This window comes from Falco biarmicus, chromosome 7 (genome assembly GCF_023638135.1).
Source record: "Falco biarmicus isolate bFalBia1 chromosome 7, bFalBia1.pri, whole genome shotgun sequence".
NCBI classification, from domain to species: Eukaryota; Metazoa; Chordata; class Aves; order Falconiformes; family Falconidae; genus Falco; species Falco biarmicus.
The window spans coordinates 2,091,663-2,104,833 of record NC_079294.1 but is presented as its reverse complement, the minus strand read 5'-3'; the positions used below and the strand labels follow the sequence as shown (position 1 = coordinate 2,104,833).

Sequence of the window (13,171 nt, the reverse complement as noted above, 5' to 3'; positions counted from 1 at the left end):
ACTGCAAACCCACACAATTAACAAGATGACTCATGGGAATCAACAGTACCTAGAACTACACTCAGTAACTTCTCTTTTATAGACACAGTAGGATATGCACTTCTGAAGGCACGCAAACAAAAGCTGGCAGAGTAGTTGGCTGGAGGTAACTGGTTTTGCATGCTTTCACGCTCTCCTCAGCCAGGATCTCACAACAGGTTTAAAAGACCAAAAATACCCAGAGTAACTCGAGTGTCACCCTGACAAGAGTGAGGTAACACATTTTTTTGTGTCATTGACACCTAACGACATCTAACGGGCAAAAATGCAACAGTGTACTGAGTCCACTGTAATGGGGGCACGGACACGGCATAGCGGTGCCATACGGAAGCTGCTGTAAGCAATCACTCAACTCTGTAACGAGAAACTAGTGAAGGACCCCGCCGGCGGCCTGCTCCCCCTTCAACAGCCACAGTGCTTTTCCTTACGGTGGGAACGGCGACTACTCGAGATGGAGCGCTAGGCCGCGGGAGGCTGAGGCGTCTCCCGCTCCTTGGCGTCGGGCCGGCCGCCGGGGGAGGAGGAGCGCAGGGGAGAGGCGCTGCCAAGCCGCCGCTCCTCCCCGACCCACCACAGGGGGTACGGGACCGCCTCACCCGCCGCCAACCGGCGCAGCTGCCCGTTCCCTCAGCGCCGCGGCGGGGCTCCGCGGCGCGCTGCCTGCTGGGAAAGAGAGTTTTCCCGCGCACCCAGCGCCGCGCGCCTCGCCGGCGGCACCGGCCGGCAGGTACCACAATGCACCGCGCGGGGGGGCCGGGCCCGGGCCCGGCGGGCGGGGGGGCCCTGGGCAGCGCAGCTCGAGAGACTACACCTCCCGGTACTACACCTCCCGGCGGGCCCTGCGCCGCAGCGGGGCGTCGTGCGGCGCCGGCCCACTGTGTGAGGGGCGGGAAGGTGTCGTCTCGGCCTCCCGGTTACCGGCAGCCCCGGTTCGCTGCCGCCCTTTGGGTGTGCGGCAGTGACAGGCGCTGCGGGGACAACAGTCGGGCCTGGCGTAGTGGGGGCGCGGCTCCGGTAGCAACATGGACAGGCGGTGCTATGGGTGTGCGTCCAAGTTCTCGGTCTTCAAGAAAGAGGCAAGTCCGGCTGAGGGGGGCAGGGCCGGCCGGGCCCGCGGCGCCGCGGCCTTAGGGAAGCCGGGGAGTCTTGAGCGGCCCCTGACAGCGCCGCCGCGTTGTTGTCCCTGCTACTGAGCTCGGCGGGGCCTGGCTGCAGTACGTCTGCGAATATGGGTGATTATGGAAAAAAAAAAAAAAAAAAAAAAAAGAAAAAAAAAGCCGTTGAATGTCATCCCTCTAATCCAACATTCAGTCACTGTCTCAGAGAATTCCCCCCCACGCTTCATTATACTATGGGATGAAATGGTGTCTCAGCCCCCAGCAGGAGTTATGTGCTGGTGCTCGAAGGCTCTTGAGAGTCTCCATATCTTCAGCAGTAGCTAATGATACAGTTTAAAAAAAAAAAATCAGTGTAACCCCAGTGTTATTTTTAGTGCAGCTTGGCATAGGTGCTGTTCCTGCATATGGCTGGCCAGAGCAATGGGGTGTGGATGGTGACTGGGTGCTGAAGCCCTGTCCTGCCCCTCTCTTGTGTCTCCGCAGTGTGGATGCAAGAACTGCGGCCGGTCGTTCTGCTCAGGCTGCCTTAGCTTCAGTGCTGTCGTTCCCCGCTGTGGAAACACTCAGCAGAAGGTGTGCAAGCAGTGTCACGGAAAGCTAACTGGGTAAGACAGAGTGTTTTTTCACCCAAAGGCAGTATCTTGCTTTGTTTCTTCGTTTTGCACCCCAAAGTTGTGTTGCGGATCTCTCCGTGAGAGCTGTGCCTTGCGCTTGTGTGTGCATGCTGCCTGTACCCTGGAGTTTCAAGCCAGGTCGTTAACTGAACTGCTGTTACATGAGCTGTGCAGTCCAAAGATGGGTATCAGGATTTGTGAGGCTGTTCTCTAGGGTGACATAGTAGTCTGAAAGAACTAGGTTCAAATCTTCATGGGTGGACATCTAATGCCTGTGGATATCTTCGCTAGACAAGAGCAGATTAAGCTGCACCATGTATTTGCCCAAAAATCTACACCCCTTTGAAAGCACTGGCAGACTTTTGAGATGCATAGTAGTTGAATGGTCTGACTAAGATGTTTGAAGTGTTACCTCTGTGGGCAAACAGTGACACAGATCCTTCTTGTTAAGGGGTCTCTGCTATGTATAGCCTCAAGACTTAAAATTTTGTAGCCTAAAATTGGTTTTCTTTTAAAAGAAAAAAAAAAAAAGATTTGCAAACATAACCTGCCTGTTAAAAACAGAAACCCTTAATTCAGTAGGAGCATGGGTTATACACATGAACGAGTAATGCAAGAGCACAAGTGTACACCAGAACCCCTCGCTCGGCCAGTTCTTCTGTGTCGTCTTTTGCATTTCTTTTACCTCTCTTCTAGCAAGTAATTTTCACCAGTGAGTAGGGAATTTTTTGGCTCTGCAGGTGTCTAAAGGAGAAGAGTCTGTCATTAGCAGAGGCCTTCATTTCAGAAGCACTGGCTCATGAAACCAGTGTGAGCTATTGATGCTGAAAGTACAGTATTCAGTCTTTCAGGTTTGAAATTTTCTGATTCCCTGTTACATCTCCAAAGCCATTAAGAAAACAGGGCAGCCTTTCTCCATGTTTCTTTTGAGGTTTTTTTCCTCATCTGTTTAGTATCAGCACTGTAGAGTTACAGCAGAAAAAAATTGTCCCTGACTGGATAGCAGGTAGATAATACAGGTAGGCTGCAGCTCTGTAAGCTGTGTGTATTGTTCTTCATGCACGTAGCTTTCAGTTCTGAAGCCTTGGAACTGGAAAGCGGTCCAGTGATGTTGCATTCATTCATTGCTATACAGGCCTTAGCACAGCACAGAGGTGTTTGTAGCTGTAACTTCTAAGAATGAATAAAATATGCTAACTACCCTACACAGGTGTGTAGTGTAGTAGCTCAACCTGAATACAGCAAAGTAGAAGATAGTTACACAAGATGTGTTTGTGGTGTGCAGTGTTCAAGTGTGCTAGAAGATGTTGTGATACTGGTTGTTACGTAATAACTTTTGTAACATTTTGTTTAGCTTGTGCATTATATAATTCTGTGTTTGTTGCATGCCACTGCTCCTTTCAGAGTATTCCGCTGTATGGAAGCTAATTACACTGTGAGTCTTACCTAACTACTCTCTATCTGCTCTCTGAACTGGGAGGTGCAGGCTGTGGGAGGCAAGGTTATTTCATCCCTGCCTCCTTTGGATTACTGGTGACCGCGTTAAATCATGTTTTGTCCAGATGCAAAACAACTGGACCAAAGGACTAGAAATTAAGTCCCTTGCTGTCGCAGACAGCTATATTATCTTAATTCCTTCCATAAGCTGATTGCTTTCCATATTAATGAGGTTATGAAAGGGACCATACCAGGAGATTGAGAAACATATGCTGATTCCTCTGGAGTTGAGAGACTAGATGACTGAAGCATTGATAGCATCTTGAGTTCAGAGAAATTGTTGGTTTTGTCTTCCAGAGAGGCATCTCAAAGCAGTTCAGCAAAATGGTCGCCACCAGAAAACTACAAAAAGTGAGTTGCACTTGCCTGCCAGATGGTTTGTTTGTGCTGCAGAGTAGCCTTTCAGGCCCTCGCTCCTCGTTCCCTATAGAAACCAGCAAAAGTGGGGATTATGATGTGGGTATTTGCTTGTTCAGATTTGGATAAAGGATGCAGGTTTTGTTTTGTTGTCTGAGTCTTTTTGTTTGTTTGGGGGGGTGGAGGTGGGAGGGTTGTCTATTCTTTTCAAATATACTCCTGAAGAGCCTCCTGCCTATGTTTATCTGTGACTGATTGGACTTGGCTTGGAAACAAGAACCTGGTGGTGAATTGTTCCTTGTCTCCTTGGAATTGGTGCCAGGTGTGCTTCTTCTGTGAGCTAAGGTTTTCCTTACCCTTGGGTGTTCCTCGTTGTGCTGATACAGGAAAACCTGGTACAGGAGGGAGTGGTTTCTGTTTTGTTCTACACTGACATCCCTCAAATAGCCTGTTGGGTTCACAGAGGATGGTTTTTTATCTTAGGGTTTAAACCCCTGTTCTCAATGGTTTCTTTTTTTTTCATTCTTGTCACAGGCGTGTAGCAGCTTTTGAGGCTAAGCAAAACCAGCTGAAAAAACAACAGAAGGCAGCTGGGGAGCCCCTACGTCCAGTAGGCTCCAGATACCCAGGGCTCTCAAAAGAGGATAGAGCTATTGCAGAGAGACTGGAGAGGCTCAGGCAGGAAAGGAAGCCGAGTGAGTTTTGGAAGATACCAGGGGTACCTTGGGTGGGAACATTGCCACTTGGGGAAACATGGAACCTGGAGGGAGGAAGTAGTGCTGGGCTTTCAGAGCCTCCCTTTTTAGGGAATTGAAGGGTTAAAATAAGACAGAGCATCCATGTCCTGCTGCCACAATGGTCATATTCTACAGTGATTTTAGGTTGTTGTTCCAGTTTCTTTTTGCTTCTTGGGGTTTCCCTTGAAACTGCTTCTCTAGTTTTGGGACAGTGTCTTACCTGTAAAATCACTTTCTCATTTTCCATTGTTTGGGATAAAAGCCTGTGTCAAGCCCCTTAGGAGCAGAATGAAAAGAGGGTCTTTGGCCATACTGTTTTGCAGAAGTTTTCCTGTAGGTCATTGTCCTGGGCAACAGCAGTGCCAGTCTCTGTGGGATTATGTTCTGGCCAGCCTTGCCTCACAGAGGAAGAAAAGGATTCTCATCGCAGTCCACAGCTGTCAGATTCTGGGACAGCCTTGTGGAACTTGTGAGAGAATAAACTATTTTAAAAATTATCTGTGATCTCTAAAAGGGAAAGAACACCCTGATTATCATAGGATCATAGAATCTAGAATCATTTAGGTTGAAAAAGCCCTTAAGATCATCAACTATAACCATAAACCTAGCACTGTCAGGTCCACCACTAAGCCGTGTCCCCAAGTGCCACACCCACACATCTTTAAATGCCTGCAAGGATGGTGACTCAGCCACCTCCCTCAGTAGCCTTTTCCAATGCTTGATAACCCTTTTGATGAAGAAATTTTTCCTAATATCCAATCTAGACCTCCCCTAGCACAACTTGAGGCAGTTTCCTTTCATCCTGTTATGTGGTGGGGGAGGGTTTCAATATGCCTAGGATTACATTAAGAGATGTGGTAGCAATGGACTGTACTGCCTAAATAACACATTTCACTGCCTGTCCCTAGTGTCCTGAGTCAGCTGATTGCCAAATGACATTATCCTAATACCTTATGGTTAGGAGATAAACTGTGAAGGAGGCAAGGACTCGGAAGAAAAGGATAGCAGTTACCATTTAGGGGAGCCTCCAAGTCACTGCAGTATGACTGCTTGTTCGTGTCAGTGTCTGAGGGAGGTTTTTGCTCAGGTGTTCAGAATCTGATTCCAGAAAGAAATACAATTTTGAGAAAAAAAAATGTGAAACCTTTTGTTTTCAATAACACAATAATCACTTCTCTTGGGTTATTCTGAATTGCAGAATCCATCCCTACTCAGGCTGAGATCGAAGCTAGGCTGGCTGCGCTGAAGGAGGACTGTCGAGGACCTGTTCCATCCACACAGGAAATGGAGGACCGGTTGGCTGTCCTGCAGGGGAGAGATCCTCCTTCCCAGGCTCCCAGACCTGTAAGCTCCTTCAGCTCTTTAGCCAGCAGTGTATTCTGAGCTGACACAGTAGCTGGTGTCCCAGCATGTTAACCGTTCTTCTTTCTTCAGCTTTTTTGTGTCCAAGTGGCACCCTTCAGAAATCCCCTCCTGTTTGTGTCATTGCTCCAGAAGCAAATGGCCAGCCTTTAACAGTTCACTGCTTCAATTTGAATGCAATATGTTTCTTTATGTCAAATGTAGTTCATGTGTTTATTTTTAGTTACGGATGCTAATATTTTTCCTCTCAACCCATTTGTATACCCAAGTGGTCTGATTTTTTTTTCAGAGCTGTTTGTTTGTGTTTGGGGCTTATCAGCCCTGCCTTCTAATTGTATCCTGTAGTTGTTACTGCAGCCCAGCTGGGAAAAATCCTGTTAATTATTCCAGAAATGGTTAGTCTGAGATTGCAGAGGAATGAGTTGTACATATACCTTCAAAGCCTATATGAATGATCTTGTCCCCAAGATGCTCATGTTCATTTTTCAGCAGTGCTTCACACCCAGCTGTTACCATAGGCCCCAGTGGGGCTTTGGCTGGCACTGCTGAGAACAGCACTCTTTTTACATTGGGGGTAGGGGCAGAGCTGGGGTGGGACCCAGCAGCGTGTACTCCTATATGTTCAGCACTACTGTGCCTTGTTTGGGTGACTGCTTTTCGAGTTGTGTGCACTCAGCACCTCAGAGAATGAAGCCCTAAGTCTTACACCAGATAACCATAAGTTGAGCAGTGGATGCATCTTTTTATGCTGTTTCCACCTAGGGTGATCTTGGTTACCAAACTTTTCATTTGATTGAGTACACCACTTTCATTTGCCTTTTCCCATACCCTCCTTGTTTCTTAGGTACACCGACCTCCTGATACCAGAAGTCTGGTCCAGCAGACTGATGACCTGTTAACTCAGCTGTCAGAGGAAGTTACCATTGATGAGCATTACAGACCAAGAATCCAGCCTCAAGGTATCTACTTTGGCTTCCACTGACCTGTTTCTGTGTAATAATATATGTGTTGTAGTGAGAAGGGATTATGTGCCTCCCTGTCCAGCCTACATGTGAGCTGGGTGTCCAATTTGACCTAATCTTCCCCTTAATGGCTCCCAAATTGACCAAGACCAGCCATCCGGATCTATACTGGGTCTCATTGTCTTTGCTTGGAGACGGTTTCTTCTTCTCAGGGCTGTATTATTCAGATTGCTCCTCTGTTTCTCTGTGACCCTTCCCTGGGGAGGAGCTCTTGCTACTCAACACACCTGTGCGCTGTTACAAAACATTGGAATCTGGGATACAATTATCTTCCTAGCTGCGGTGTTTTCTGTGTAATCTCACTGTAAAATACAGATTAGCTCACTTTCTTCTTTTCATGTACAATGCAGATCCTACTGTGGCATGCCTTCTCCTGTTACTTCCCAAATTAATGGAGGAGCAGCAAGCTACACTCATACCATTGCTTTAGTCTCGTTGTCTGCACCCAAGGAACATTGCTGCTGAGTCACCAGCGTGTTCGGTCTGTTTGCAGCTGTTAGTAGCCAGAATTTGAATGATCTCAATCGGGAAAGTGAAGATTGTGTTTGCCCTGCAAATCTGGACCCAAAACAGCTAGAGGAAGAGAAGAATAAACTTCTGGCAGAAGCTGCTGCTGAGCTGTGGGAAGAGAACACTAGACAGGAAAAGATCCTACAAGTTGCCAAGAGACTTGCAGCACTCAGAGGCGAGGACCCAGAGAAAGGTGAGTAGCAGACAAAAGCACAGTGCCAAGAGAGGAACCAAGTTCCTGTGACAGAGTAATTTCTTTTGAGAGGCATTTATCCATGTAATTCCTCCATTCTGCAAGAAATAGACAGATTTCGTTCTGCCTGTAACATTGTACAGGTTGGTTCCTCATGAAATCAGTATGAAAGATTTTAGTTGAGGGTAAAGGCTGGAGCTGTAATGTCAGACAACTTTGTCTTGCACCCTTCTTTGGGATAATTCTAGCATGCTCTGGTGAGGTTAACAAACCTTTTAAAAGCAAACCTCTGGTTTTGATGGGGTTTTTTCCCTTCCCTCTTCCAGTATTAAAAACAAACAGTAATGCCATTTTTGAGAGTCCTGACCTGTAAAGGGTCTGTCTGTGCCAGAGCCAGAATGCCAAAACCAGCTCACACCACAAAGGATTGTCTCTGGCACATAAGTGGGCTCGAGGTTTGAGGCAGGTGTGGGTTACAGTCTCCTATCTCTTACTCTTGCAGTTACACTGGAAACCTATAAACTCCCTGACAGTGATGAGGAAGTGACTGAGGAGGAAGCCATTCGCAGAGTGCTGAAACAGGTCAGAAGTGGCAGCTTCCTCTCAATTATTCCCAGTATATATGTTACCTGTGAGCATGCAAAGCATGTGTTTCTGTTCCTGGGCAGAATTTCATTCCTTTCTCTCCTAGTGCTTTTCCAACACCAGCTCCCCTGGGCCATCAGCTACAGGTGATTGGCAACATTACTTCTAGTCTGTCACATTGTCTTTCTCATTCATGCTTTGTGTCTCTTGTGGTGTCCTCTCCAACTCCACTTTGCAGGTACTTCCTTAACTTCTCATTTAATCTTTTCTCCCACTCAGCTAGAACATGGATGATGAGGTGTGTGCTGTTTAGCACAGCTTATGCCTACATTTCTGTCTAAATGTCTATGAAGTGTCTGCCTGCAAGACAAGAGCTTTCTGTGCTTAAGTTTCTGCCTAATTACAGACAACACATGCATGATTAGCATGATGTTGAGGGTCTGCTGATAGCTGCACTGCAGAGTGTGTTTAACTGAAGGCCCCTGCTGCTACACTAACTGTTCACAACGTACGCACAGTGTTGGGAGTGCAGACCAGAACAAGCTCACATCTGCCTAGATAACACCAGATGTATTCAGACTTGTTATCTCCTGTTACTGCATGAGAGCAAGGAGAAGGGCAGGAGTTTAGAGCCTAGAGTGAGGCTCCCAACTGTACTTGAAACAACAGGCTTCTTACTTTCTGTTGTTACCAGCTCGCAGAGGAAGCAGCCCTGGATGAAGCAAGTGGATTCAACATTCCTCCAGATCAGACCACCCAACAAACACCCTCCCAACAGAACCTGCATAAGAAGGCAAAGCAAAAGGTCAGTGAGCTGGTTAGGATCTCTTGAAATGACATGTTCCAGGGCCTCAGGAGAGTACAGTTATACAGCAAAAGTTTGCTGTATCCTGAGCTTGATGCAAAGGAAAAAAAAACAACCAGCTTCTCCAGAGCAGGCAAGCTGAGTGGCTTCTGCAAGGCTGACCAGGCCTGAGCACAGCTGTGAGTCATCCTTGTTTTAAAAGGAATAGCTCCCTGGGACACAATTTCTTTCAGGGTGACTTTCTGCTGAATGGGATGGTGTCCTCTAAACCCAGAGAAGTTAGCACAGACCTCGCAAGATGGATATTAGAGAAGAGACTTTTAACTTGATTGATGTAATTAGACCAATTGGCCACAGTCTAGTACCATGTAGCCTGTACCAGGGTAAGTGGGAGGTTTGCCAGTGCTTTCAGCATGTACAGAATGGAACCTCTAGATAGTAATTGACTGCATTCTCATATAACGTCAGAGGAAGGAATTAGTAATAAGATATCCTATGCTCAGAATGGAGTCCAGCCTATTATGGAAATATATACACCTTCTCTAATGTATATTACAAGAACTAAATGGACCTGTGACTCACAGACACCTGACAGGCCTGTCCCCACTGGAAGAAATTATTTAATTGTAAGCATTATTGAAAACATCCATCTTGTAGGTATGCCACCTTGCGCTTCTGGGTTTAGTGATATAAAAGATAGTGCCATCTTATTGCTGTTGTGTTTTGAAGCAGCCTTTGCCAGTGTCTGGGCACTGTGTCCCAATGTGTGTGTGGCTGTTCAGTTCCACAAGAGTTGTCTGTAAAGCAGGCGGAGACAATAGATGGCCTTATGGATAAATTTTAGATTATGATTTCAGAAGATCTTTTTGGCCCAGCCTCAATACAAATCAATAGTAGGTGTCTTTAAGCAAATCACTTCATTTGTCCCACAGTTTTCTTTCTATAGCAGGGAGAAAACACACTCCTTCACCACCACCTCCCCACTGCTTTCTGTTCCCCCATAAGTGCTTTCAGCAAAACTGCTTGATCACTTGGTTTTGCAGCAGGGATTGTCTGTCGGTTGTGTATTGGGTCTGGTTGAGATTGAGTCAATTCTCCCTGTAGCTTCCCTCAGTGCTGAGCTCGGACTGGTAGCTAGAAAGGTGGTGATAACACACCAGTGTTGTGGCTACTGCCGAGCAGTGCTCCCGCAGCATCAAGGCTGTCTCAAACATTTCCCCCACCTTAACCAGTAGGCTGGGGATGGGCAAGGTCTTGGGAGGAGACATAGTTTGGGTCAGCTGTCCTGGCTGACCGAAGGGATATTCCATACTGTGTGACGTCTGCTCAGATACAAAACTTGGAGAAAGGAGGAGGAAGGCTGGGGTGGGTGGCATTTGTTATTGGTGATATTTACCTTCTGGAGCAACGACTATGCATACTGAAGCCTTCCTAGGAAGAGGCCAGACATCTGCTGATGGGAAGTAGAGACTAATGTCTTCTGTTTTCCTTTGCTTCCGTGTGCAAACTTTGATTTTGCTTTATTAAACTGCCATTATCTTGACCTATGAAGTTTTTCTCATCTTACTTTCTTCTCCTCTATCCTTCTGAGGAGGGGAGTGATCAAACGGCTTGGTGGGCGCCTGGCATCCAGCCAAGGTCACCCACCACAGCTTGGTATTGCTGTGGTGCCTGCCAGAAGATCTGGGCTTCATGCCCTCAACATGGACAATGTTGGTGTATATTGCTGTAGATGCTAAATGAGGATGAACACCCTCTGAGCAGCATAGATTCATGAGGAAATTATAGGGAGTACCTTGGGTTTTTATTATATGATCTAGATACATACAGAGCCTGTCCTTGGGCTGTGGGCAAGTTCATCTCACAGAGTTAGGATCAACAGAGAGTGGACTGTGGACCATGTGACATGTCGTCGTGGCCATCATGCATTACAATGGAACTCCTGTATTGTCTGTGCTGGGATTTGAATGCTGTGTCTCTTCTCTTTGTGAATTAGAGCCAGACTCCAACCGCCACAGCTCTTGCCAGCACAGATGACAGTGATGAGGATGAGTTACCCTGGTGCTGTATCTGCAACGAAGATGCCACTTTGCGCTGTCATGGCTGCGATGGGGACCTCTACTGCCAACGCTGTTTTCGGTAAGTCTGTCAGTTCCTCCTGATCTGAGAGGCCAGTGACAGGTAAACTTGGCTGCTCTTGTTTGTTCTTCCCCTTGGGCAGAAACCCAGGCATTAGGAGGTAAGATCTGAGGAACCCAGATGTGAGCTGAGTGCTAGTTTTTATGGAAATAGTTTGTGCAGTCAGTAGTTATCCCAGGGTTCGAGGACTAAACTGGTCCTAGGCAGAAATGTCTGTCTGCTCCAGTGCATGTTTGGGCACATTGTCTGAGTGTTCTCTGGAGCAGCTGATGTGCTGCACTGCGTGGGATGGGATAAACAAGACCATTGTTCTGTGACTCCTGTGGCTTGTTATTGATGGATGATCTGGGCTGGATTGCCATAAGAGGAGAGATCAGATAGTATAAATTACTGAGGCTTTTCTTAGTTGAAACTCTGCAGTCTTAAACTATGTAAAAAAAAAAAAAAATCTTCGTTGATTTTATAGGCAAACCTTTTTTTCCTCAGTTAGGCCTTGCAGCAGCTGTAGTCTTGGTTCTTAAACATCTGTAGCTTATTTTTGACAAAAAAAAGGTTGCACATCTCAGATGTGGACGGTTAATTCTTATGAATACAAAGCTATTCCTCACAACTTGTGTGGTTTCTTTTTTTCATGTCTCAAAACTATTGGGTAGTTGGCTGGGTTCTTAGATTAGTGCTGGATGACATTTAGCAGGGTGCTAAGAATCTGGTTGGGATAGCGAGAGATGCTTTTGTGTATATTCTCTCATTTTCTGCAAATGTTTTTGTAGAGAGATGACAATTGAGTAGGGGAGAATATATGAAAATGGTGAGAAAACATATGATTGTTAGATGTAAGATAATAAAAACTAAAGCAACAGTATCAGATGGCAAACATCATTAAAAGCAGAATCAGCAGTCTGACAGGTGACTGAGTGTATTAGTTGCGTGCTGTAGATAAAGCTTGTGTCTTACTCCACAGTGCCCGCTTCTGAGCGTGGTTAAGACAGCTGCCTGTATTTTAGCCACAACAGTTATTTTTGAGTTGTGTGAGCAGACTCATTTTGACTGTTGTCGTCGGAGTTGCTAATGTGCGTGGGAATCACAAACACGGTGCTGAAAATGAGCCACCAGTTACATGAATCTCCCAAAGAGGGAAAGAAACAGAGAGGCCTACTGTCACTTCCCATTCCAGCAGGCAAGGGTGAACAGACCTTTCCACAGAGCACCTCAGAGGTTTCTGTTACGAGCAAATATGTCCAAGTAGTCAGTCCACATGGCTGCCAGTTGGATCCTCACAGCTAACTCTTGGGATGGGTTTCTAGTTAAGGGCTTCTGGGAGACGTCTTGTGCAGTGGTTAGCGGTGAGTTCCCTGCCTGGGTATTTACTTCTGACTGCGCTTTGTGTTTGATTCTCAGGGAAGGCCATGATGAGTTTGACTTGAAGGACCACCACACCTCCTGCTATCATCTTCCGTGCAAGTAGAAGCGATCACAGTCTTCATGGGCAGAAAAGGAGATGGAGAACAGGAAAAGAGAGGAGTTGTCCAGATGGGAAGAGTCAAGTGGATTTGCAGCCAAAACGGGTGATGTTTTGGACAGTTAAAGATGTGCTGTAATCTGAGAGAGGCTTGGAGGGTGTGCAATGCTGTCCTCCCAAGTACAACCAGAGGAGTACAGGGTTTGCTGTGCGTGCTTGGGGATAAATGAGGACTTGGTATGAGGAGGCGGATACGAGTCTATAAATACAGATGGTAAGGCAATGCGGGTAGCAGTAAAGATGTGTGTTTAAGGCAGTACTGACTGGCTGATAAGTAACTTCCTGCTTTTGCTAACAGCTTACACACTGGTTCAACAGGCAGCAAAGCACTTTGCACTAAGAAAACTGTCTATGTCATGATCACCTGTGTGATGAGAACTTCCAAAGCATAATAAAAACTATTGTATGGAGCCCTGTGGTTTAAGTCTCTCCTGGGAATGCCTGATAGCCCTTTACAAAGTGTTGCCATCTCATAATGGTACCTTAGTCCTAGTGTCAAGTGGCTTAGGGAGAGAAATGAAGGATCATGAAGTCATCAAAAACGTTGCGTTGGCGTGGCTGGAAAAGTTGCAGGGGCTACTCTACCTTGATGGGCAGTATTGCTCACATACTTGAAGGATGATTTGTAAAAATCTGCTACTGATGCACAGCGTTGTGATCCGCAGTGGCTGTGC

General features: G+C 46.6%; 1 protein-coding gene across 1 annotated transcript; it reads left to right on the top strand.

The window, feature by feature from the left end:
- The first annotated feature begins 874 nt into the window (after positions 1–874).
- Positions 875–12,907, top strand: ZFYVE19 (zinc finger FYVE-type containing 19). The gene is made up of 11 exons (XM_056346882.1): positions 875–1,115; positions 1,641–1,762; positions 3,566–3,619; positions 4,160–4,320; positions 5,561–5,706; positions 6,569–6,683; positions 7,240–7,449; positions 7,952–8,031; positions 8,729–8,839; positions 10,836–10,978; positions 12,377–12,907. The coding sequence occupies exons 1-11, from the start codon at positions 1,062–1,064 to the stop codon at positions 12,441–12,443; spliced, it is 1,263 nt and encodes a 420-aa protein (XP_056202857.1). The 5' UTR covers positions 875–1,061; the 3' UTR covers positions 12,444–12,907.
- Positions 12,908–13,171: the final 264 nt, after the last annotated feature.

What these genes read in the sequence shown, in the direction of transcription:
- ZFYVE19 (XM_056346882.1), top strand. Translation starts at nt 1,062, where the DNA reads ATGGACAGGCGGTGCTATGGGTGTGCGTCCAAGTTCTCGGTCTTCAAG. An exon ending in AGGCGAGGACCCAGAGAAAG is followed by an intron (nt 7,450 to 7,951) that starts GTGAGTAGCAGA and finishes TTACTCTTGCAG; the next exon opens with TTACACTGGAAACCTATAAA. An exon ending in ATAAGAAGGCAAAGCAAAAG is followed by an intron (nt 8,840 to 10,835) that starts GTCAGTGAGCTG and finishes TTTGTGAATTAG; the next exon opens with AGCCAGACTCCAACCGCCAC.